This window comes from Chiloscyllium plagiosum, chromosome 17 (genome assembly GCF_004010195.1).
Source record: "Chiloscyllium plagiosum isolate BGI_BamShark_2017 chromosome 17, ASM401019v2, whole genome shotgun sequence".
NCBI classification, from domain to species: Eukaryota; Metazoa; Chordata; class Chondrichthyes; order Orectolobiformes; family Hemiscylliidae; genus Chiloscyllium; species Chiloscyllium plagiosum.
The window spans coordinates 49,189,978-49,215,101 of record NC_057726.1 but is presented as its reverse complement, the minus strand read 5'-3'; the positions used below and the strand labels follow the sequence as shown (position 1 = coordinate 49,215,101).

General features: G+C 39.1%; 1 protein-coding gene and 1 long non-coding RNA gene across 5 annotated transcripts in view; one reads left to right on the top strand and one right to left on the bottom strand.

The window, feature by feature from the left end:
- Window positions 1-19,757, top strand: part of LOC122558441 — a 21,893-nt gene extending 2,136 nt beyond the window's left edge. The window contains exons 2-3 of the long non-coding RNA XR_006314145.1: window positions 6,147-6,250; window positions 18,527-19,757. This is a non-coding gene — a long non-coding RNA (uncharacterized LOC122558441). The remainder of the gene's footprint in view (window positions 1-6,146; window positions 6,251-18,526) is intronic.
- The window catches only part of slc12a4 (solute carrier family 12 member 4), a 165,176-nt gene that overhangs the window by 64,740 nt on the left and 75,312 nt on the right, over window positions 1-25,124 (bottom strand). For all 4 annotated transcript variants that reach the window (XR_006314143.1, XR_006314144.1, XM_043707018.1 and 1 more), the window contains exons 4-10: window positions 22,324-22,470; window positions 17,928-17,982; window positions 17,452-17,582; window positions 12,110-12,351; window positions 8,696-8,907; window positions 4,562-4,726; window positions 1,954-2,052 (exon numbers count right to left, since the gene is read on the bottom strand). Coding sequence is in view for 2 of the 4 variants with exons in the window: in XM_043707018.1 (XP_043562953.1) it covers window positions 1,954-2,052; window positions 4,562-4,726; window positions 8,696-8,907; window positions 12,110-12,351; window positions 17,452-17,582; window positions 17,928-17,982; window positions 22,324-22,470 (1,051 nt within the window). In the remaining 2 variants the exon portion in view is untranslated. The remainder of the gene's footprint in view (window positions 1-1,953; window positions 2,053-4,561; window positions 4,727-8,695; window positions 8,908-12,109; window positions 12,352-17,451; window positions 17,583-17,927; window positions 17,983-22,323; window positions 22,471-25,124) is intronic.

Below are 25,124 nucleotides of genomic sequence, written 5' to 3'. Positions count from 1 at the left end.
GTGACGCGGGACTCCGTGCTCTACGGCCTGTTCCCCGGGACGCACACCGAGACGAACATCAACTGTGCCTGGAGGATCATCAATTCGGTGAAGGACGCTCTCTGGGTGGTCCGAAACCTGCTGATCTTCCAGCTGAAGGAGTTGACCCCGACTGAGTGTTGCAGACTGGCACATTCCAAGGTCCAGGACTACGTGTTGAGGGACGCGCTGAAGCTTGGGGCAGCTGCCGCCAAGGCGCGGTGGGGAAAGACCACCGTCTAACATCTGCCTGCCTAAGAAGAACAGGGGGCCCACGCAGTCATTTGGACTCCGCTGGCGTCTGAGCTCAATGTAATCGCACCAACCTGTGAATATGAATGATCACCCTGTTTCGATACGCAAAGAAATGGAATGTTTACAGAATGATGACATGTCCAATTGTATAGATTAAATATATATGAATAAAGTATATTTTTGAAATAAAAAAAACTACTTTGCCAACATCTCATTTTATCCTGGAGTCTCTGCACCTTCTAGTACTGGCTCCAGCAGGGGTAAAAAGATGAAGAGTGCACAGAGCAAATGGCAAGCTTATTCCAGCTAAGCCACATCCCCCTTTCAATTGTATAGATTAAATATATATGAATAAAGTATATTTTTGAAATTAAAAAAACTACTTTGCCAACATCTCATTTTATCCTGGAGTCTCTGCACCTTCTAGTACTGGTTCCAGCAGGGGTAAAAAGATGAAGAGTGCACAGAGCAAATGGCAAGCTTATTCCAGCTAAGCCACATCCCCCTTTTCTTTCATGAATTTACAACTATAAGGTCTGTCTTCAGTTCATGAACTTATACAGTTTTGAGTGGAGCGGTTATTCCCCTCATAATTAGTGCTAACTCTCTCCCTCACCCCCAACAATGCCTACATTCCCTGACAGTCAGCTTTCATGATATAAGCCTGATAGGAGAAGGAATGACAGAGAAGGTTGAGGGTAAGCTGAAAGTATGACACGGCTGTTAGGAGGGGAAGTGGGGAAGGTGAACACTGCCCACATATGTGTGCTGCCTGGGAAATTTCGCATTGCCAAGTGCGGGTGTTGTGTGAGTCTGTGGGTGTCAACATTCCAACTAATGCATTTGAAGTGTGCTTCACTGCAGGCTTCACACCCATTTTGAAAAGGAAACCTACGTTTTGAAAAGAAATGCTTGAATAACTGCAGAGTTGGCACCCATCAAGACTTACTCAGGGTTCAGATGCATATCAGTGACATAAGTGAAGTCATTTACCATTCTCTATCAAAGGAATTGAGCCAAAAAACAAGTTGTATTTTCATAGCATGCTCTATGACCTTCAGCCATCTCAAAGTTCTTTAAAAGCCACTTCAGTTCTTTTCAAATATTATCACTGCTAGAACATTAAAAACACCAACATGTATGAAGATTGATCCTCACAAACTGCAATGTGCAATCACCAGAAAAAAACTGCTCGAGTTGACTTATGCTGGTGGAAGAATAACTGTCAACGAAGACATTGGGGAGATTAGACTAGATTAGGTTCCCCTACAGTGTGGAAACAGGCCCTTCAGCCCAACAAGCCCACACTGACCCTCCGAAGAGTAACCCACCCAGACCCATTTCCCTCTGACTAATGCACCTAACAATATGGGCAATTTAGCATGGCCAAATATCTGACCTGCACATCTTTTGACTGTGGTATTCATGAGAATAGCACTATCTGACAGACCAGACTCAGGATTTCCTTGACGCTACATTAGAGACGCCATTCGTGCTCAAGTCTCCTCCTGACTTGCCATTAAATGATTTGATAACTTGCAAACTAGATTACAGGAAAGAAAGCAAACCGCACCTAACAAGCCTCAGAGGCATCCCCACATGGTATTACAGGAAGTACTATGCGACTTAGTTCAATTTTAAGCTAATTTGTAAGAATCACTAATGATATAAAAAGGATACAAATTAATGAGGTTGTAGCAATAGCCAGGATAGTACCAATGGGAATGGACTTCTGTGCATCTTTCAGGTCTCCTGATCTATTAGAACCAGCCATGATACCTAATAAATAAAAGCAGATAATTATGTTACATGAACAAGTACTTAGCTCCTTGTTTATTTTACTCAATTTTCTAATATTCTAATATATATTGGTAAATATGGAATACAAGGACAAATTTTGCAACAAATCAGCAAATAGCTTCTCAGAGGGAGAGGATAGAGGACTACTTTAAAATCACCATTGAATACAGAGAAAATTCACTACATACCTACAACACACTACACTACATACACACAAATGTCAATACTGTTGCTACTGTACAGCAAGTTAAAATATTCCACCTGCTTCAGTGACAGCTATTGTACTCGTGAAAAAAAAATCCCCAAGAGATTTACACCTTGTATATTGCAGGGCCACTGTCAAGAACAGAATGCTAACTGCAATTATCTTGGTTAACACTTGTTCCTGGAAGTAGGGGACAAAACTAGTTTTGTTAAAGCATTTTCACCCAAAATATCAAACTACCATTCCAATTTTTACCACAGATGCTGCCTGATCTCTTAATTTCCATTATTTCAGAATGGCATCATTTTGGAATATTCATATTTTCTTCAAAACTACTTAGTACTCTGCTGCCTATATATAGCCACTGTTGTAATGCATATTCTCATGCAAAAAAAACCCACTACAATTCAAAATTTATGAGCAGTTACATACAAACATGCCTTTTAATGTATTAGAAATTATAATCAACATTGAAATGGAAACAAGTGACATTTTGTGCAAATGTTTTATGCTGGTTACAGTTTCGTCATTTGCATCAGTGCTGGCACAAGTAGTTCACCTTAAAGTCACATGACACAAGGTAATAGTCCAACAGGTTTATTTGAAATCAAAAGCTTTTGGAGCATAGCCCCTTCATCAGGTGACATGAGAGGGAAGCACACAATGTATGGGCGGAGAGATCAAAAGATCATGCAAATGGTGTGAGTGGAGTATTGAATAATAAGTCTCTGTAGGTAACCAAGAGTGTTTGGCAGTGAGTGATGTGGCAACAGTTCAATAACAACCAAACGGATGATCTATAATCCGGTTAAATGCAAGTCTTATATGTGTCATATTATTCCAGTCAAATTAAAACTGAAAGAATTGCAGATGCTGTAAATCAGGAGCAAGGGCAGGGATTGCTCCGGTGGTTGTGGTTGTCGGGAGGGGGGGGGAGCTCAGTGGGTCAGGCAACATTTGTGAAAAAAAAATCAGGGGTTCATGTTCTGGGTCCGGTGACCCTTCCTCTAGTTTTCTTCACAGATGCTGTTGGACCTGCTGGGCCTTTCCAGTGGCTTCTGTTTTTGTTCCATGTTATTCCAGTCATTTGGTTTGTGTCCAGCACCACCTTATTTTAAATTTTTTGTAATTATCCCTCTCCTTCAGATTCCAGGTCATCCCTTCACTTGTTATTCAGCTGTTGACACTTTACTCACACTATCTGACACTCTTGGTCACCTGCAGAGACTTATTATCTGACACTCCACTCACACAATTTGTATGATCTTTTAAGCTCTGTGCCCATGCATTCTGTGCTGTGTGCTGCCCTCTCATTAGACCAGACGAAGGGGCTTTGCTCCGAAAACTTGTGATTTCAAATAAATCTGTTGGACTACAACCTGGTGTCACATGATTTCTGACTTTGTCCACTCCAGTCCAACACCTGCACCTCCATCCATCATACAAGTGACTGAGAGTCTCTTTGATTAGACCCTTTAAAAAAAAATTGGAGCAAGACCTGCATTGATCTGGAAGATACACAGAACATCACATTTTCCCTAAGAATACAGAAACCATTAGAAAACCATTGAAACATAATTGAATGAGTCAAGAATAATGACAATTATATAAATAAACAAACTTTCAACAGTACCGTGCAATTGTCATTACCTCTTAACATACCTAGTGTATTACAATATCTAGGAGAAAGTGAAGACTGCAGATGCTGGAGACCAGAGTTCAAAAATGTGGTGCTGGAAAAACACAGCAGGTCAGGCAGCATCAGAGGAGCAGGAGAATCGCCGTTTCGGGCATAAGCCCTTCTTCAGGAATTCCTGTGTTTTTCCTGCACCACATATTACAACATCTAGACACACAACAGTTAAAATTCTAGCTAACATTAAGCATGACAACAACATCCTGCTCAATTTCCATATACCAACTGCTCAGTCTACAGTTGACATTTTCTAGTGTTTGATGTCAGTGCCAAAAATACATTTAACACGCGTGTACAAAAAATAATGGAAAGTAATTTCCAAGTGCCAGTTCTTGGAAAAGTAGAGAAATTATTCACATGTTAAAACTGACTTCTAATGATGTTATAACAATTATAGGACTTTCTGCATTTCAAAGAGCTTGTGCATTAGCAAACAATACCATGCCATTACACATTTTAAAAGTTTGCACTATTGAAACAGTGCCCACAGTGCGGCAATTAAAGTTATAGCAGAATTAAAGTTATAGCAGAATGACCTGTACACCTTCCAAATCATCTCTCCTCCATAATAATTGAAGTTTCCTCACCAGTTACAGAAGGGAAGAAAATGCCAACCAACATTGTAAAGGTAGTAGTAATGTCAGCAAACACATAGGCATGTAGATTTTTTCTTGATCCAGAAGCTTCAACAGATGGTAAAGAATGCTTTTGTAGTATCTCTCCTTTGGTCATGTAACTGCTCCATAGATTCTCTGCAAAATTGACCAATAATAGGGAAATCTTAATTACAGCAAATCGTAAAGAAGCTAATTCATCACAAACAAGACCGAAAAGATAGTTTTTTCCAATTATGTATCATTATCACGGCTAATGCTTTTAAAATTAAAATCTGTGGTTCAGATTGTTTGAATGGTTATTTTAGATAAAAATAACCTGAAATAAAGCAGAGTTAAAAATTCAAATTGTAGACTTTATGAAATGTTTAAGTTAGTAATTAATCCAACTAGTTGTAATCCTGCAAAATATGCAACCACTAGATTAAATATTTAAAGTTAAAGTAACTTTAAATTATAAAAAAAATATACAGAATCTTTAGAACAAGGACTTGCACACAAGTATTATTTTGGACAACTACAGTGTTTCATTATATTATTCTTAACATCTGTGTTTGAGATTCATGCACCTATCAGTGGGGGTGGTACTTTCCACTTACTTTAAAAGCTAAAATACCGTTTCTTTTAAAGAAAACAGAACCTCAGCTGATTTAGACAGTTAGCAAAACAGTAGGCAATAAAATTAGGTTAACATTTTACTCTTTTTAAAAAAATAAATACATGACTTAAATTTCAAATGTTTTCTGCAAAAATATATAATCTTAATTTTGTATATATGATGCACAAGTCAGAAAACACTCAATTTTGGCGAGTGAGGTTAGATACCTTTTTTAAAAAATAGAATAGTTCTGGCAAAAATTAGTGACTTCCAAATCTTCATGTTATGAACACAAATTCATTTGTGCTTGGTCAAGTATTTTGTTAACTTGAAGAGCTCGCAGTCTGTAATAAGTATTACAAATGACTAAACCAACTGAACTTCAAAAAAATTAGAGTGTAAAGACACAGGCAATGTGATGTGATCATTCAGAAACTATTCAGTAAAAAAAATTAAGTTGTGGTCAAATGGATATAGAGGTACAATATGAAGGAGAGCCAATGAGTAAATCGATACTTTTTGAACTGGTTTCTGTATTGGAAATTCTTCTACTAAACTCATAGAAATGACTTGGATTTTGTATTTTTAAATTACCTATTTTTCTAATCAACCCACTCAGAGATTTATTACACACCTCTGGAGCAGGTGGGACTCGAACCCAGGTCTCCCAGTCCAGGGGTAGGGATGCCACTACTCTGTCACAAGAGGGCTGGATCTTGTTACATTTGAGCGATATCAAATCAGGGAGTGTGTGCAAACTCTGAAGAGGTGTGAAAGGATTTTCAATATTTTGAACATTTAAGAGAATAGTGAATGCTTCTTCCAATAATTTAGAAATCTGACAATGAGGACGGTTTTTAAAACAAAAAGTTGTTCTCAGCAAATGGGAATTGCTGACTGGGCCAACATAAATTGCCCATTATTAATTACCTTTAAACTGAGTTTTCTAATTTATTTCAGAGTGCAGTTGAGAGTCAATCATGCTGCTGTGGGTCTAGAGTGATATATAGACCAGACCACACAAGGATGGCGATTTTACTCCCCAAAAGACATTAATGAACCAGGTGGGTATTTACGACAATCAACAACAGTTACATGGTCACGGTTATTCTAGCTTTTAATTCCAGTTTTTTTTATTGAATTCAAATTTCTTGGCAAGATCTCTTGCTGCCTTGGTGTGGAACTGATGGTTGTGGTCTACCCAATAATTATAGAAATTGGGAGAAAGTGAGGACTGCAGATGCTGGAGATTGTCCAAGTTCACTTCCATTGTGATTGCCATTTTGAACTAGTCAGAGGTATGAACAACACTTTGTAGTTCTAGTTTTTGAATGGTGCACAAAGGCAAGAACCAAATATCATAGATAGAGAGAAAATAAGTAAGATTTGTTTTTTTAAAACAAAAAGGTGATGGTTTACTATTGTCAGAGGATAAAAAAACAGTTTTTTCCAAACGTAACAGGGTGGGTTGGAATGTGAAGGAGCACACAAAAAAAGGAAGTCAAAAGTCTAGGTACAGTTTCTGATCACAAAAATCAACATTCTGGGCACAAACTGCACTAGATATTAATTATGTTTCTCAAAGTGAAACTCTGATTAGAGTTTGCACTCAAAAGCATTTATATAATCAATCATTAATATTTAAAAAAACTTCTAAAATACAGCACCGTCAAACAACATCATAAAACATAATGGTTTTATTTTTTTCTCCTTGTATTAAGAAATGCAATGATGTATTTGATAATGCTGACAATGGTTACACAGTCACCCTTTTTTTAATAATTTCAGTTCCAGAATTTTTTATTGAAATCAAATTTTACCATCTGCCATAGAGCAACTCTAATCCACATCCCCAAACCATTAGTGTGGCTCTCTGGATTATTGGTCAGGTGACCACTGCACCACCACTTCTCATTTATGCTCAATGTAACAGGCATTTCAAACATTTTGTAATTCAAAACATTGAGTTGTCTGATATCTGCTGAATTGTACAGGAGCAGGTCAACCTAGCAGATAATCTAGATCCAGGAGTGAATCACATCTCGGTTTAAAATATGAGCAGAAAGTGAGGACAGCAGATGCTGGAAATCAGAGTCGAGAGTGTGGTGCTGGAAAAGCACAGGTCAGGCAGCATCTGAGGAGCAGTCCTAATGAACTGTTTATGCCCGAAACGCTGACTCTCCTGCTCCTCTGATGCTGCCTGACCTGCTGTCCTTTTTCAGCACCACATTCTTGATCCAAGGTTTAAAGTATGATATGTGGGAATTATTAAAATACACAAATTTATTTCAAACAATTGGAATAATTTGATTTTTTACTTCAGCAGACAAAAAGAACTGGTTCAATAATTGCAATGAGTCATAATTTACTCAAGTGAACTTAACTCTGTAGTTGGTTAGGCTTACCTTTACTTGTTTTATTGGAATGATATTATGTATCAGAATTGACAAGAACAGGAGCTAAAAAGCCTTGGGGAGGTAATCTGTAACCTGAGTGATCAAGGCATGCCAATCAGATTGATGATTTTGAAATAAATACAAAGACTGAGAAGGATGTGTAAATTTGAGTGAATTAATTCAATAACAAATCAGATCCTGAAAAGAAAATCTAATGGGAAAGTAAGGAAAGAGATACAGAAACAAAAAAGGTCAATTATTTTACATTCTTCAAATATTCAGCAACTGGATATAAGGAAGAGACTATTCATGCTTCCAAAAGTTTACGTTTGGTGCCTCAGATTTACCTGTCGCTAATTAACATTTAGCACATTGTTAGAAGAATGTGCAAACCTTAAAGGCTCCTTGCATCACAAAGTCTGTGGCACATCAAGTACACATTTGCCAGGCATGTACAGCAACTTCACTGCCCTTCCATGGTTGTGAATCATTGAGATGCTGCTTTATGCAAACCTAATAATGGTGCACCCTCAATACAGGCTTTCAAATTTCTGTGCACAATCACCCTTGGGCCCCCACCTGAAGTTGCCACAACATTTATGCATAAATAACTATATGTGCTGTTATTCTGACAACTGTTATGGTATTAAAAAAAACACAGGCACATTATTAACCCAAAAGGTAAACAGAAGTTTGTGACAAAATTGGAGCTGTAATATGCAAATACTTGGTTTACATTTGACTAATCTGAATTTGGACATAACACAAAATTAATTTGTTGCCTTTATCTGAATGATTATTAGTACTGATATTGTATACATATGTTTACTGGGTTCCTCACAAGGAAGTAGCAGTAGTATTTTATGTTAGACGTTTTACCAATGATAAGTGGACAATATTATAATTGCAGTCAGATGGAACTTGCAAGATACAAGAAGGCCCTCTAGTGGATCAACACAATATAAGGTAACTGTGAAGCCAGGAACTGGACTTCCTATTTTAAAAATGCAACCTTGAAAATATGAAACCTTCATTATTTCAAGTGCACACAAATTATTTCCACCAATTATAAAAATGTTCCAAAATGCATCATTAATACAAACTCATACAAACCTTTAATTCTGCCACTTGCTACACCTGGAATTCCTTGAATTTCTGTGACATTATTTTGAACAAAGTACTCATCGCAAGTGTCTGTCTGATTTTTAGAAGTGCAGAACAGGTCCCATAATTTAGTGGTCACTGTCAAATTGTTTTCAGTCGTGGTTTTGGCACAAATATCAAATAGATTTCTAGAAAGAGTTCGATTTCCCAACATGCATATCCTGAAATAGAACAAGATAGTATTTTTTAATATTGCAATCACCAATTTACAAACATCTGACTTATGAATGCTTGTACATATGAATGCAGTCTCATACTGGGGCATAACTTTAAAGATCCAATATCCTGTACTTACAGATGCTACTTTATATTGCCCTGCTCATCTCACTTCTTCATGTGCACTTTCTTTTTGAACTCCTGTACTCTTGCCCATAGCCTAATAACTTTTCTCCCTGCTTCAAATATGGAGCCAATTCCTTTTAGAAAGCGAGTACTCAACTTGCTTCCATCACCATTTCATGCATTGCATTCCAGATCAGAACAAGTCACTATGTACTTTTCCCCCTCTAGTTGTTTATGATTCTTTTCCCCAACACCGGAAGTCAGATTTCCACTTGCTAACTATTCTGCCATTGGAAACTTATTACTTACCAAACTACCAGAACTTTGAGCACCTTTACTAAATTATCTTCTCTGCTTTTCTGCTCCAGGGAGAACAGTCTACCCATCTGACTAATTCTTTATCTCAGGAACCATTATAGTAAATGACTGGATAAGTGCAGTTCCAAGGAAAAGGCTGCCTGCACAAGTGGAACCACAACAATATTCAATATTCACACTTTTCACAATCCCTGAGCTGTGGCTAGTTTGCATCACAACCCCAAGATACAGTGCAGATATCCATTAAGATTTCTTCAATAGCAGCTTCCAAACTGCAACATCTCTTGCTTAGGTGCAAAGGAGTACCACTTCAAAATTTCTCTCCAAGTCACAGACCATCTTAACGTGCAAACATTTAACTGTTTCCGAATCATCACTTGGACAAAATAGGTAAAACTCGGATGCTGCCTGAACTGCTGTGCTTTTCCAGCGCCACTCTAATCTAGAACTAGGACAAAATTCCAAGGCTAACTTTGTAACAGTACTGTGGGTGTCTAAAACACAAGAAGTTCAAAAAAGCAGTTTGGCATCCTATTCTAGGACAAATTAGAATGAACAATAAAAAAACTCTCATTCACCAGTGATGTCTACAACCTATGAACAAATATATAAAAAAAGTCTTCTGTACCTTCTTCATAAATCATATGACCTTTCTTAGGTGTGGTGCCCAGAGCTGAATGCAACACTCCAGCTGGGATTAAAGTAACATGTAATCAAGAGCATGAAGTATACATTTAGTATTTGTACTCTATGCCTCTATTTATAAAATATGGATTGCATATGCTTTATTAACCTTCCCTGCAACCTTAAGGAATTGCACACAAACAGTCCAATAGTTGAAGTTTTCTTATTTGTAGTTAAAGTTTTTTTGCTTAATGAGATTCATCACACTCAGTCCACCATGGCTCAGAACAATATTTCTCACACAACCTCCAGCTCTCTGTCATTAATATGCAAGGAGGATCTTGGGCACCATTCTTGGGGAATTGTATGGCTTGAGAGGAACAAGTGTTCGCTACTGCTGAGAACCTATGCCTTTGATGCTCCTAGTGTTATACTTAAAGCTCAGTTGAACACTGCTTCAGAAACTGCAAGCCAGTAAATTGCCCTCAGAGTGTGTTGTTTGACAGCACTAAGCTCTAAAGACCTTGTGCAATGAGAACGGAACAGGATACATGCAGGCTGGGAGCTTTTAGTGCGGAAGGTATGCTTTGAGAAAGCAACATGAAATATACTGGGGTTGGCAGCCTCCAAGTGGTAAGGTGAACGTGCACAAGTATAACGAGACAAAATGCATCCTATATGAATGTCGGAGTTGCGCACATCTTCTTTGGTGATGTTATAGGTTTAAGAACAAGCATGATGTGGTGAGGCTGATGATTTGCTGATGTCAGATTGTGAGAATGTAGAATTGAGGAAGGTGATGGCGATACAGCACATTGTTCTGAAGCAGTTGTTAGATGCTAGGGGAGACAAGACCTCAGTGAGCTGCAGCTAGCAAGTACCCACTCTAAGTACATGTAGAAGTCTAAAAGGAGAGAATTAGAAAAGGCATAAAAAGATGAGTTGAGGTTTTAATAGATAATAAAAATAGAAAGTTGTCACTCAAATGATGACATTGTGAATTCACCACTTGAAGCTTACAGAAAAAATTGGGAACATTTTTCTCAACATAGGCAATGAAATGCTTTTCATTCTCAGAGTCCTCAACTGCTCCTCATATGAAACGCTGTTCATCCCCAGGATTATTCTCGTAAATCTCCAAGCCTAGCACATCCTTTCTTAGCTATCGGACCCAAAACTGCTCACAATATTCCAAATGCAGTTTGACCTGAGCCTTTTTTAGCCTCAGCAGTCCATCTCAGTATTTGCCTTCCTAACTCCAACTGAACCTGCATGTTAACCTTAAAAGGAATCTGAACTAGGACTGGTTAGCACTGCTGCCTCACAGCACCAGAGACCCGGGTTCAATTCCCGCCTCAGGCGACTAACTGTGTGGAGTTTGCACGTTCTCCCAGTGTCTGCGTGGGTTTCCTCCGGGTGCTCCGGTTTCCTCCCACAGTCCAAAGATGTGCAGGTCAGGTGAATTGGCCATGCTAAATTGCCTATAGTGTTAGGTAAGGGGTAAATGTAGGGGTATGGGTGGGTTGCGCTTCAGCGGGTCGGTGTGGACTTGTTGGGTCGAAGGGCCTGTTTCCACACTAAGTAATCTAATCAAACCCCTCTGTGCTTCAGATTTCCAAAGCCTTTCCCAGTTTATAAATTGGTCTACGCCTTTATTCTTCCTCCCAAAGTACATGACCTTATACTTTCCCACATTGTAATCCATCTGTCATTTCTTTGGCCCCTCTCCTAGTCTGTCCAACTCCTTCTGCAGCCTCTCAGCTTCCTCAACACTGTCTGCCCTTCCAGCTATCTTGCGTCATCTGCAAACTTAGCAAGAATGCCCTCCGTTCCTTCATCCAGATGGATTGAAACAAACTAAGCTATTTACTGCAATTCTACTTGATACTTCAGAAACTAGAAAAGCTCCACTTACCCTTACACCAGACTTTCTTGTATTTCTAAATATAAGCATCAGATTCTATCAAAATAACTGACAAAAGTGGCTGCTGCAGAATACTATACTTACATGCTTTAATTCTCCAAGTAAAAGAAATTCTTACAGTAGCAATTAAGTACAAGCATTCTAAATATTTTTTCACAGCTATGATAGGTCTAAAATTTCTAATCAAAATAACAATTAAGAGAAATGTTACTTACTTAAATTCTGGAGGATAAACTGCTGATTTGATAACCCCCACGTAAATGGACAGGATGGACAGTATCACACATACCAAAAACAAAGAGGCAAACTTATTAACATATTTGACACCTATGAAAACAACCAGACACATCAACAAGAGGAAGATTGTCCCATAGATTCTCATGTTGTGAAGCATAGCACTGGTTTCTTCATGTGGTTGAACAGGTTTAAATATAGCTGCTGCAGGAACAATGTAGGCCTGCAAAATAAAGTGAACCAGTGGAATGAAGATAAATAGTACAGACAACAGAACAAGACAAATACATTGAATAATTAATTAGTTAAGATGGAAACTTAGTACTTGTAATTTAAAAAAAACCCTACAGTGTGGAAACAGGCCATTCGGTTGATCGAATCCACACCGACCCTACAAAAAGCAACCCACCCAGACCCAGCCCCCTATCCTAACTCTGTAACCCTGCATTTCCACATGGCCTGCACATCTTTGGACGGTGGGAGGAAACTGGAGCAGTGAGAGGGAAGCCACGCAGAATTGGGGAGACTGTGCAAACTCCACACAGAGGGTGGAATCAAACCTGGGTTTCTTAACTACCATGCTGCTCACTACTGTATCACAAAGTTTATACAGATTTATATAAAGTTTATATAAATGATTCAGACTTGAATACAGGTGGGTTGATCAGCTAGTTCGTGGTTAGGTGGAAAATAGTAAAGAATATACAGCCTTAAATTCCGAGAGGAGATGGGCTGTTCAGCAGCAAATGGAGGTGATGCATTTGGAGAGGACAAACAAGGCAAGGGAAAACATGATGAATGGGAAGCATTCAGGATCAGAGAAACCTTGGTGTGCATGTACACCAGTCCCTTAAAGGTATCAGAACAAGTGGATAAATGGTTAAGGTGGTATATGATATACTTGCCTTTATAGCTTAAGCATTGAGTTAAAGAACAGGGAAGTTATGCTGGAACTGTATAAAGTGTTGGTTAGGACACAACTAGAATATTGTGTATATCTTTGGAATCTACATGATACAAGGAATGTAATAGCACTGGAGAGAATGCACAGAAAATTTACAGGATGTTGTCGAGGCTGGAGAACTTCAGTCATGAAAATAGACTGTTTTTCTTAAAGAGAGTGGTGGGTGATGAAGGACTTATGCCTGAAATGTCGTTTCTCCTACTCCTCGGATGCTGCCTGACCTGCTGTGCTTTTCCAGCACCACACTCTTCGACTCTGATCTCCGGCATCTGCGGTCCTCACTTCCTCCTTGTTTTTCTTAGAGAAGATGTTGGGTGGGGACATGGCCGAGATGTATAAAATTATCAGGGGCTTAGGAAAGGCAGAACATGGAACAGTACATCACAGTACAGGCCCTTCAGACCTTTTATCCTATCCTAAGACCAAATTAATCTACATAGCCTACGTTTTACTATCATCCATGTGCCTATCCAAGAGTCACTTAAATGTCCGTAACATATTTGACTGTACTACCACCACTGGCAGTGCTTTCCATGCACCCACTACTCTGTATAAAGAACCAACTTCTGACATCTCCCCAAACCTTTCTTTAATCACCTTAAAATTATGTCCCCTTGTGATAACTATTTCTGCCTAGGGAAAAAGTCTCTGACTACCCACTCTATCTCTGATTCTCATCATCTTGTACACCTCTATCAGGTCACCTCCTTCTTTGCTCCAATGAAAAAAGCCCTAGCTCCGTCAAACTTTTATTAACACATGTCCTCCAGTCCAGGCAGCATCCTGGTAAATCTGTTCTGCACAATCTCTAAAGGTTTCACATCCTTCTTATAATGAGGTGACCAGAACTGAACACAATATTCCAAGTGTTGTCTAACCATGGCTCTATTTAGCTGCAGCATAACATCACTGTTCTTAAACTTAATCCCCCTGCTAATGAAAGCCAACACACTGTTCGCCTTCTTAACAACTCTATCAACTTGGTGGAAAATTTGAGGGATCTATGGACATAGATCCTAAGACCCCTCTGTTCCTCCACACTGCCAAGAATCCTGCCTTTAACCCTGTAGTCTGCATTCAAATTTAACCTTCCAAAATGAACCACTTCGCATTTCTCCAGATTGAACTTCATTCGCCATTTATCAGCCCAGACGTCCTGTTACAACGTATAACAGCATTTCACATTATCCACCACTCCATCAACCTTCGTGCCATCAAACGTACTAACCCACCCTTCCACTTCCTCATCCAAGTCATTTAAAAATCACAGAGCAGATCCCCGTGGTCAGCGAGCACCAGGCTGAATACTTTCCATCTACTACCACCTTCTGTCTTCTATGGGTCAGACCAAGTCTGTATCCAGACAGCCAAATTTCACTGTATCCCATGCCTCCTTACTTTCTGAATGAGCCTACCATGGGGAACCTTATCAAATGCCTTGCTAAAATTCATGTACACCACATCACTGCTCTACCTTCAATTTGTTTTGTCACATCCTCAATGTATTCAATAAGCCTTATGAGGCATGATGTGCCCCTCACAAAGCCATACTGACTGACTATCTCTAATCAAACTATGGTTTTCTAAGTAATCATAAATCCTGCTTCTCAGAATCCTCTCCAATAATGTGCCTACCATAAACACAAGACTGACTCGTCTGTAATTCCCAGGGTTTTCACTGTTCTCGTTCTTGAACAGAGGAATAGCATTTGCCACCCTCCAATTATCTGGCACTACTCCAGTGGATAGTGAGGATGCAAAGATCATCGCCAAAGATGCAGCAATCTCTTTCTTCGTTACTACTGGAAACCTTCAGTATATCCCATCTGGCCCAGGAGACTTATCTATCCTCATGTTTTTCAAAATTTTCACTACATTCTCCTTCTGTTCGAGCATATCAGCTGTTTCACACTGTCCTCACAAACGACAAGCTCCCTCTCAGTTGTGAATACTGAAGCAAACTATTCATTTAGGACATCCCCTACTTCCTCTGACTCCAGGCAAATGTTCCCTGCACTATCCCTGATCGGTCCCACCCGACTCAGGTGAGGAGCAAGAAGATGGCCAAAGTACAGAATACCTTAGGTTTTCCCTTAATCCTCCCTGCTAAAGCTTTTTCATAACCCCTTCTAGCTCTTCAGTTCCTTCCTAGCCACCTTGTAACCCTCTAGAGCTCTGTCTGATCCTTGCCTCCTCAGCGTTAAGCAAGGGAAAGCTTGGAGGGACCAAAATGTCTATGACTGTATGACAACAAACAGGTTTAGAAAATCAATCAGCAGTATAGAGAAACTAAGGCTTCCTTTCCATTTTCACAGAACACAGATTCTTGATTCATTATGAAGGGAAGAATCTACTGAGAATTTCCTGTGTTTCTGGATCTACCTCATTAAAAAAATCCACAGTGCAGTTGGAAATGGCATCGTTATGCTAACACCAATTTCTTGTTTGTGAGACAGCAACAGACGATTACAGGCAGGTACCATAGTATTTATAATCGCCGTGTCAGGCACAGTGATCTATGAACAGAAACCAAATGTACTTCATACCCTGTATATCCAAGTAAAATCAAATACAATTGAATCCAAGAAACCAGCGGTAGATCAAACTTAAACACAATAAAATTTGACACATTTCAGTCTCGGGTTAACATCAATGGGGACAACTAATATCCTGTTCTCTATTAGCATGCTGGGGAGTTGGGGTTTAATATTTTCAGACACTGTTCCTTTTCTTTATTTGGAGAAGGAACAGGATTGTGCAAGCAGGAAGAAAGGTCTACACTTAGGCATTTATGTTTTCCTTTTAACCAACTTATTTTAGAAAAAGATGCTAGTAGTGCAGAACAAAACAGCTCTCTACCTGCCTTCAACCAACCAACCAACCCACAATCACCCACAGAGGAGCTGAATGCTGGAAATCTTAATCAAAAGCAGAAATTACTGGAGAAATTCAGATCTGGCAGCATCAGATGAGTCACTGGACTGAAATGTTAACTCTACTTTCTCTCCTCAGATGCTGTCAGATCTGCTGAGTTTCTCTAGCAATTCTGTTTTCGAAATATTCCGAGGACAAGGGTTCAAATCCCATGACAATAGATGGCAAAAATTAAATTTAATTAAACATGTCTGGAATTAAAACAAATCATTAAGTGTGCATGATTCTTAAATGTTAGCCCTTCCACAGAGGCTAGATATAGCACACATGGTTCAAACTTAGCTACTATTATTTTCATCATCAATATCCCTCCTGAGAAACAATAGGACAGGAATTCTATTATTCTCCCAATCACCCAGCAAAATTGGGCTCATGAGGGGCCCTGCTGAGGCCAAATTTTAGTTGGTAATGGCTTTTAATTGGACATCTAATACTATACCCTGCACAACTACAAAATCATTTATTAGCTGGAACTAAATTCTGGTCAAAAAAGGTAAATTTTTAATGTGAAAATTCTGAGATGAACTTTTTACATAAAAGTGAACAGCTAAAGTAGTGTTGGGTTGATTGAGGTGTTATTATTCAGACAAAATTATTAATCCCATGTCCAGATCCTGGGAAATTCAATTGTGCCATAATCTCAGAGCACTTTGCGAACAGCTTGAAATTCTGGAACGACAACTAAATACTGCCTGCTCAATTAACAATACCAAAAACAAATTAAAAGAGAAAATGCTGGAAAATCTCAGCAGGTCTGGCAGCATCTGTAAGGAGAGAAAAGAGCTGACGCTGCGAGTCTAACTTACTCTTTGTCAAAGCTAAAAAAAGGGAGATATTTATACTAGGCTGAGAGAAGGTGAGTCATGGCTCCAGAAGCAAAGGTAGCAATAATGAGGTGATAATGACAGTGCGTAGAGAAATTATAGGGAGATTAGGAGCTGTGAATGATCAAGGCTGGAGCCAGTGCTCCAGTTGGTCTTTTGTCATCATGTTACTTCAAAGGGAAAATGTCTACTGGGCATGACTACACAACAGTGGTTAATATACAAATGTTTATTTAAAGCATAGATACATTTTTGATAGCACAAAGTCTCACTCTAACATAAGTCACTGAACATTCATAGCTGGAAGGGCTGCACACATAACCTGACAAGTCTGAAATGTATTGACCTTTGTGAAAAGACTTCATTGAAATTTCAACTTTAACATTCAGAGAAGTTCAAGTGGAGAATGCGGAAATAAACTTGATTTGTAGCAAAAGTGATTTGGGTTTTACCAATTATATAGCAGAAGGAGAATAAAAACAGTATAATCATATTTTGTGCATTCCTCCTTTGTGAAACAGCACCTGTAGGTCTTTTAGTCTGACAATTTATGTTAAAACTAATATTTAAAGCCTTATGTAAACTGCTTTCCAGCACCTACCAGTAGAATTTCAATGGCACCAAGTATATACATGGCTCCTGCAAAAGTCGTTCCAAGATAGAAACACAGGCCCACAGCACCTCCAAATTCAGGACCAAGAGATCTTGAGATCATAAAGTAAGAGCCTCCAGCTGCAAAACATTTCACGAAATAGGAGGGAGAGTGGGGGTGGAGAAAGACTACATTATTACAAGAATCAGGTGAAATTGAATTCTAAGAGATGGATCATAGAATGGATGGCTTTCCTGTTACATATTCTCCTATGGTATTTATGTCAAAACAAATCTTCTACTAAAACAGTCACAAAAATAATCACTACTCAGTAGTGTCAAATACATAAATGTGTGTGGCTAAAATAAATTCTGCCCTTTCTCTTCACAATGTGGTTCAAAAAACAGCTACAGCAAAAATTAAGACCATGCATTGACAATATGGACCATTTATTTCCCTAGATACATTTCAAAAGTTTCTTTTACCTGGTACAACACCATTTGTTGCTATGGCACTCATCGATATGGCTGTTAACATAGTCTGAAAAATATAAGATCCAAAAGATTGGTACATGTCTTTTTATTCCCAAGCATTCCATCTTGAAACTCTACTTGATATTCAAAAAAAGCTCAAATTTACATTGTTTGAAAATATTCGCATGTCTATATATTTAAGCAATAAGTAGTTTCCTGCTTTACCAGCTGATGGCATCAAATAATTGCCACTTTGAAATTTGAAACCCCAATTTTTCTACTTAACATATGAATCATGGGGATCTGTGCATTCAATCGCTTTTCCATTAATTTCAAAACTCTGAGACAGTCAAACCCACAAACACATTATAGGGAGTTACTGAGCAAATGGTTCTGAAAATCTAGGCCTAGTACTTGCAGCAACCTTGGATCATTAAATCAAAAGCGAAACTTTGAAATCCAAGTCTGCACTCAGGAATAAGATCCAAGGTGGCACCGGCATGGTAGTTAGCATTTGGGCTTGTTGGAACCCATCCGACCCAGGTTGGCAGCATTGTTTTCTCTATGTTCTTTCCATTGTTTTTCTTTTCTTCTTGCTTTCTTCATCTTAGAGGCTGAAGTGGTGTTGCAGGGTGGTGGCTACAGCGTTGGTGGCATGGATCAAGACTCCTGGTGGTGTCCAGAGCCTGGATTCTTGGTGGTGGTAGACTCAAAACTTGGATTCCTGGCAGTGGTGGTGCTCAGAGTGGGAACTCCTGGCAACAGAAGCCTGGAGCTTGGACTCATGGCAGTGTCGGATGCCAGGAGAGCAGAGGTCTCCTGGAGCATTGACGTCATTCTTGCTGTTCCTGGAGTGGGACTCCTTGGCTTCTGGAAAACCTTAAAGACTTTGCTGAAGCCCTAAAACTATGCTCGAGACCCCAATTTGAAAAAATGACAAACTCTTATTTAAGAAATTTCTTTTTATCTTTATTGTACCTCAAGATAGTGCTGGATTGTGGTGACAAAACACTTTTCACTGATATATACGGTAATAAATTGTTCATTCAAGGAAATCCCATAAAGACAAGATAAGATGTGCGACATTAGTCAGTGTCGCATTCAACATAATTTTTGCTCATTCACTTTAAAATCTTGCTAGTGTAGAAATCCTTTCATATGTGTTAATAGAGGTTATTGCAACTGGACCAGAAAATCCATTATTTGGTTGGTGCTCATTTGGATTGGATTACAAGTACCAGAGGATGATGGCTCAAACTCACCATCCACTATTAATGTTCTTAGATGTCAGCCAGGGTTTCTGTTGATTGCACTTTCATCCAAGAAGATAGTGACTTAGGTTGTCTGATATGAACACAAAAACCAAACCTGACACTCTGGTGCAGAACTGACTGTACACTGAGATTTGTGGTGCCCTTTTTAAAAGGTAAGGCTTCAAACTCCCATCTGCTCTCTCAACTGGGTGCAAAAGATCCCATGTTGTTACTTAGAATAAAAGTTAGAGAAGTTCACTCCTGGTATTCTGGTTAATATTGATCCTTCAAATCACATTTCATATCACATGGCCGATTGGAGGAGCTGGAAATGCACAAACTGATAATGCTGCATTTCTGGAACACTAGTTGCTGCCCATTGGGGCATATTCTTTGCATACACAGTTGCAGTCTGTGAGCCATCATTACATTCCATTAGAAACATTTGCAATAACAACCTGTAGGAAAAGTTCACAACTGTTCACTCTCAAAATTTGCATCATTAAAGATGTTGATACAAGCGATCCAACAATATTCTGTATGCTTTAGTAATGTTAAAAATGTGGGAGTCAAAAAGTTTAGCTGCAAATGCTGTAATGTACCTTGTAGGGCCAGCAAAATGAAGTAGCAAAGGGAGTGGAAAACAAGGACAGTGACAAGAGTGGAAGATGGGGCATGAGGGAGAGGCAGCAACAAAGGGTGCATACTTCTGGTCTGGTTCCATTGAGATGCAGACATGATGTTGATGTCAATGGCACCAACCTCCTGCTCAAGTGCATTGGCAGGAAATACATCATTCCTAGATTACAAGTGACATATTCAGGCTTGAGCTGACCAATGGTAACATTCACACCACATAAATGCCAGACAATGACCATCTCCAGTAAGAAACAATTTAACCACTGTTCCTTGACATTCAATGATGTTACCACCACTGAACCACCACCAACATCCTGGGGGCTACGATTGGCCAGAACCTCAACTGAACTCGCCACATATCCTCGCCAGAGGCTAGGAATACTGTGGTGAGTAGCTCACCTCTTAACTCCCCAAAGCCTGTCCATTGCGCACAAAGGTCAAGTCACGAGTGTGGTGTAATAATCCCCACTTGCTTGGATGGATGCATTCCAACACCGCTTAAGCAGCTTGATACCATCCAGGACAAAATAGCCCACTTGATTGGTGCCACATCCACAAGCATCCACTTCATCCACCGCGGACGCTCAGCAGCAGCACTGTGTACTATCTAAAATATCCACTGTAGAAATTTACCAAAGATCCTTAAACGGCACCTTTATAAATCCATACCACTTCCATCTAGGAGGACTAAGGCAGCAGACACCTGGAAACACCACCAGCTACAAGTTGGCCTCCAAGTCACTCCCCACCCTGACTTGGAAATATTTCACAGTTTCTTCCCTATAGTCAGGTCAAAGTCCTGTATATCCTTCCCCAACAGCATTGTGGGTGGACCTACAGCATGTGGATTGCAGCAGTTCAGGAAGTCAGCTCACCACGACCTTCAAGGGCTACTAGGGGTGGGTAATAAATCCTGGCCAGCCAACACCCATGCCCTATGAGTGAACCGAAGAAAATGGATCTGTATTTCAAAAGTATTTCATTTGCATTAAAGTGCTTTGGGAGGTCATGTGGTAGCAAAAGATACAATAAAACCAGATTTGATAGTGTGGTGATCCAACTCAATTGAATTTAGGTTCCATGCATCAAGCAGAAGTAGTTTAACAGATTAAACAGGAATCTGGTCAGCAAAGGGAGTGAAAGTGCTGAGGGTCACAGAGGAATGAGAGACATAGTTAAATAGTTCAGCCCAGAAATGGGAGAGAGCTTGGTAGTTAGGCATACTGCGTGGATACTTTGATTAATGAATGACCAGAGTTTTAAAAACTTTTGCATGCAAACAGTGTTCATTAAACCAGACCAGCCAGCAAATGAATTCACAGCAAGAGAACTAGGCTTCTAAAAAGGTTTAGATCTAAATAAGGGATGCACTTAAGTGAGCACCAATTTATTTGTTAAATGCATTATTTTACAATCAAAATTTTAATCTAAGGAGGAAAGACTGCTATAGCTAACCACAACTATATACTAAATAAGCAAGCTCTTGGTAGATAAACGATAACTGAAATTGTAGGAAGGAACCACAATACAGTTTAACTTTGCTGCTAATTTAGTGGTGTCCTTGTACAAACTTCCTGCATTTCCATTGTTGATGCATTTCATGGGTTTGTAATTCTGCTGCTAGGTTAAGAAAATACAGGCAACAAACACAATGATGCCAACCACTCACTCTGCCTCCCTGACTACTCAGTCTGTTGCACACACAACTGTGTACATGTGGCGTGTACATGTGCGGCTGTTCTATGCAGAATCATGATAAAACTAAGGTCAGTTGTATTTTTGGAGTATAGCATTTGTACTTTAAGGAAAGTTCAGGGAGAAGGAGACTCTCAAGAGTATTTTAAAATGGTAAAATAAATGAACAATTCAATTTTTTTGCAGCAGGAAACAACAGTAAAAGTAGCTGATAGCCTACAATCATAGGAAACTGCTTTCCTCACTCTTACTGTTCTCTAGTCTAGAACTGCTGAGTGTAGATTCCACCACCGCCCCCCTCCATTGGTATCCCATTTGAGATTAACCTAGCATACAACAGACCTAATCTTGAGAACTCCTGGGCTGTATAAATTGCTGCTGACATATGTCATACATATGCAATTCTTAAAGTCAACTGAATACTTTTGCTATTTGTGAATCAAGCCAGTAAACAAACTCAAAGCTAGAAGAGCTTTGCAATACAATATCATGAATACTTTTAGGCCTTTAATATAATACAGCATTAAGCAAAAACAGAAAAATCTGATTAACATCACACATACACCAATTAAATAAAGACTGTAATACTGTATATCCAGAATTATTAAACACTTTTTTTTGGACAATTAACTAAGAATAACTACAAAATTGGGAAAGTGCAAGTACATTAAAGCTACTTTTTGTATATGGCAGCATAATGTAATTTTTATTTTTATGTAGATATAGAAATGAAGAACTTAGGTAATTTAGTTCTATTTTCACAATTATCAGCATGGTTCTGACTAGGTCATTGCAATGCAGAACAGACATCAGATACTTACACAACAGCAACACATGAAGACAATACAGAAAGACTGCAAGATCCCTGCAATTCCAACGAGCCATGTCAAACGTAGAAACAGAATCACTCCAAAGATATTCTGTAGGCAAGGTAAGTACACTCCCATGAGGGTTCCCATATTGGGAGACTAAGAGGGGAAGAAAAATGATTACAGCTCAAAATAATTTGTATCACAAGATGCGTATTTTATTAGTTGTCTACTTTTTCAATTCTAAGTTTGCCACAAACCTTTGCGAGTAAAATGGAAAAACAAAACTATATTTCTCAGTATATTTTAGACACAGTCTTTGAATAGTCTTGTAGATCAGAATTACACTACAGAGTTTGGGTGTGTCAATGTACACTTTAATGAACCAAGTGTAGAATGAGGTGTGAAGAAGAAAATGTTAAAATGAGAATTACTACTTGTGTACACAAAAAGTTGTTTAAAATTAACTTTTTTTATTTCTATGCAGACATTATGCTAGACAGAATCAGAAAGTGAGAGTGTTTTGATGTTTTTAACAAAAATACTAATTCTGCTGCCTTGAGCACAAGATGTATTCATTGTCTCTTACAGATGTCATTCTGGAGCTGCACTTCACTCCACATACGATCTTAACATTTTTTCTTTGTCTTTCATTTATTTCTGAAATATGAAAATCATCACGTTTTCTCTACCAGAGGTTTCTGGCAATGTTCTTGCTGATTAGTCAATAGCCAGATTACTAACTTCACATCCATGAAATCCCTGCCTATGCACTAGGTTTTATTGAAGATACCTAGCCATTACCATGCCTCTATATATGCACTTATTTTGGTAGTGACTTCATGTCTCTTTTTAGTAAATGTTTAACCAGTGAGTGATCCAAGAAACCATGACTCAATTACTTTTGTTAAAACTGCCCAAGGTATTTTCTGATGAAAGGCAAGCCTTATAAGCTCAGTCTTTTTAGCTTCCAAATATAGAGTGCAGTCTACTGATTTTGAAAGAGCTACATTTTGGACAGAAACTATGCAGTGGTTAATAAAATTTCACTTCATAGGAAGAGATTGTGAAGGAAAATTTAGCTGTCTTCCAGTAATAAACATTTGGACCTTATTAAATGATAATGTAGTTTTGATGCTCAGATCTCTCGCAGGACATCACACTGTGCGCATTTGTTCTGTCAAAGCCAGCTATGGTCCACTCATCGAAGGAATATGTGGGGTCGCGTTTCCGAAGGCACAATGTTTGTGAAACACTGGAATGCAAAATAACATCTGAACTGCCGTAACATAAAGTATTTCTATAGTGGGGAAGGAAATATTTTAAATATAGAAAGCCTGCTGAGCACTGGCTACATAGATGTGTGCACCAGAGTTTAGAAACAACTTGAAGATTCAGTTTTCCCAGATACTTGGGTTGCTAAAGATATCCTGTGACAGACCTCAAATTCTTACTGTGCCAAATCAACTCCCCCACTGTTTGATAGTAAAGACTGAAGAACCTATCAAAAAACATGCAAATAATTCCAAACTTGTGATCAGTGAACACCCTGCTGCACTGAAAGAATGCTCAATTCTGAAACAGATGGAGATATAAAATCGATGAACATATTGTTATGAAATTGAAGGCATGTACTGTACCTTTAAGAGAGAGAATGCTGTTCTGAACTGAGAGATTATAAGCACGTGTATACAACTAAATGGCAGTCCCAGAGTGTACTGGAAAATTGAAAATATAGAACATAGAACATAGAACATAGAAGAATACAGCGCAGTACAGGCCCTTCGGCCCTCGATGTTGCGCCGATCCAAGCCCACCTAACCTACACTAGCCCACTATCCTCCATATGCCTATTCAATGCCCGCTTAAATGCCCATACTGAGGGAGAGTCCACCACTGCTACTGGCAGGGCATTCCATGAACTCACGACTCGCTGAGTAAAGAACCTACCCCTAACATCTGTCCAAGACCTACCCCCTTAATTTAAAGCTATGCCCCCTTGTAATAGCGGACTCCATACGAGGAAATAGATTCTCACTGTCGACCCTATCTAAACCCCTAATCATCTTATACACCTCTATCAAGTCACCCCTAAACCTTCTTTTCTCCAATGAAAACAACCCCAACTCATACGATCTTTCCTCATACGATCTTCCTACCATACCAGGCAACATCCTGGTAAAAAGTAGTTCATATTTTATGTGTTCCGATGATTAAACATGCTAAAGGATATGTGTGTTGAAAACTGAATTGAGGAGATTTTCACCATGAACTAGAATGGGGGATGCTCAGTGTATTGAATGACCTACTCCTTTCCCGAAGTTTCTGTGCAGTCTGTGGGAAAACTCTGTAAATATTGCCACCAGCTCTCAGATGTTAGGAAGGAGCTCTCTGCAGGGTCAATAGGATAGTGTTTCCCGTTCCACTACTGAGGCTGGTGCCGGGTGATCTGTACAGCTTTATCCTTTAAGGCTTCGGAGCAGTTTGATACAATAGAGAGTCTTGCTTGGCCGTTTCTGAGACCATTGAAGAGTTTTCCACATATCTGTGTGTCTGGATTCACTTTTAGGCCAGACCAGGAAAGCACCCGAGATTCAATTCCTGAAAGTATATTGAGGAAGGAAATTAGTGTTTACAATCGACATTGGCTTCAAGGTCACTGTTAATGACTCCAGGTTTTACGTCTTGATATTTTATTAATTATAACTTCCACCGCCTGCCAGAGAATTAGCTTGGTCTGGATTAGTAATCCAGTGATATTTCCACAACAGCACCATCTCCACATGGGGACCTATCTGAAACACACGGAGCAG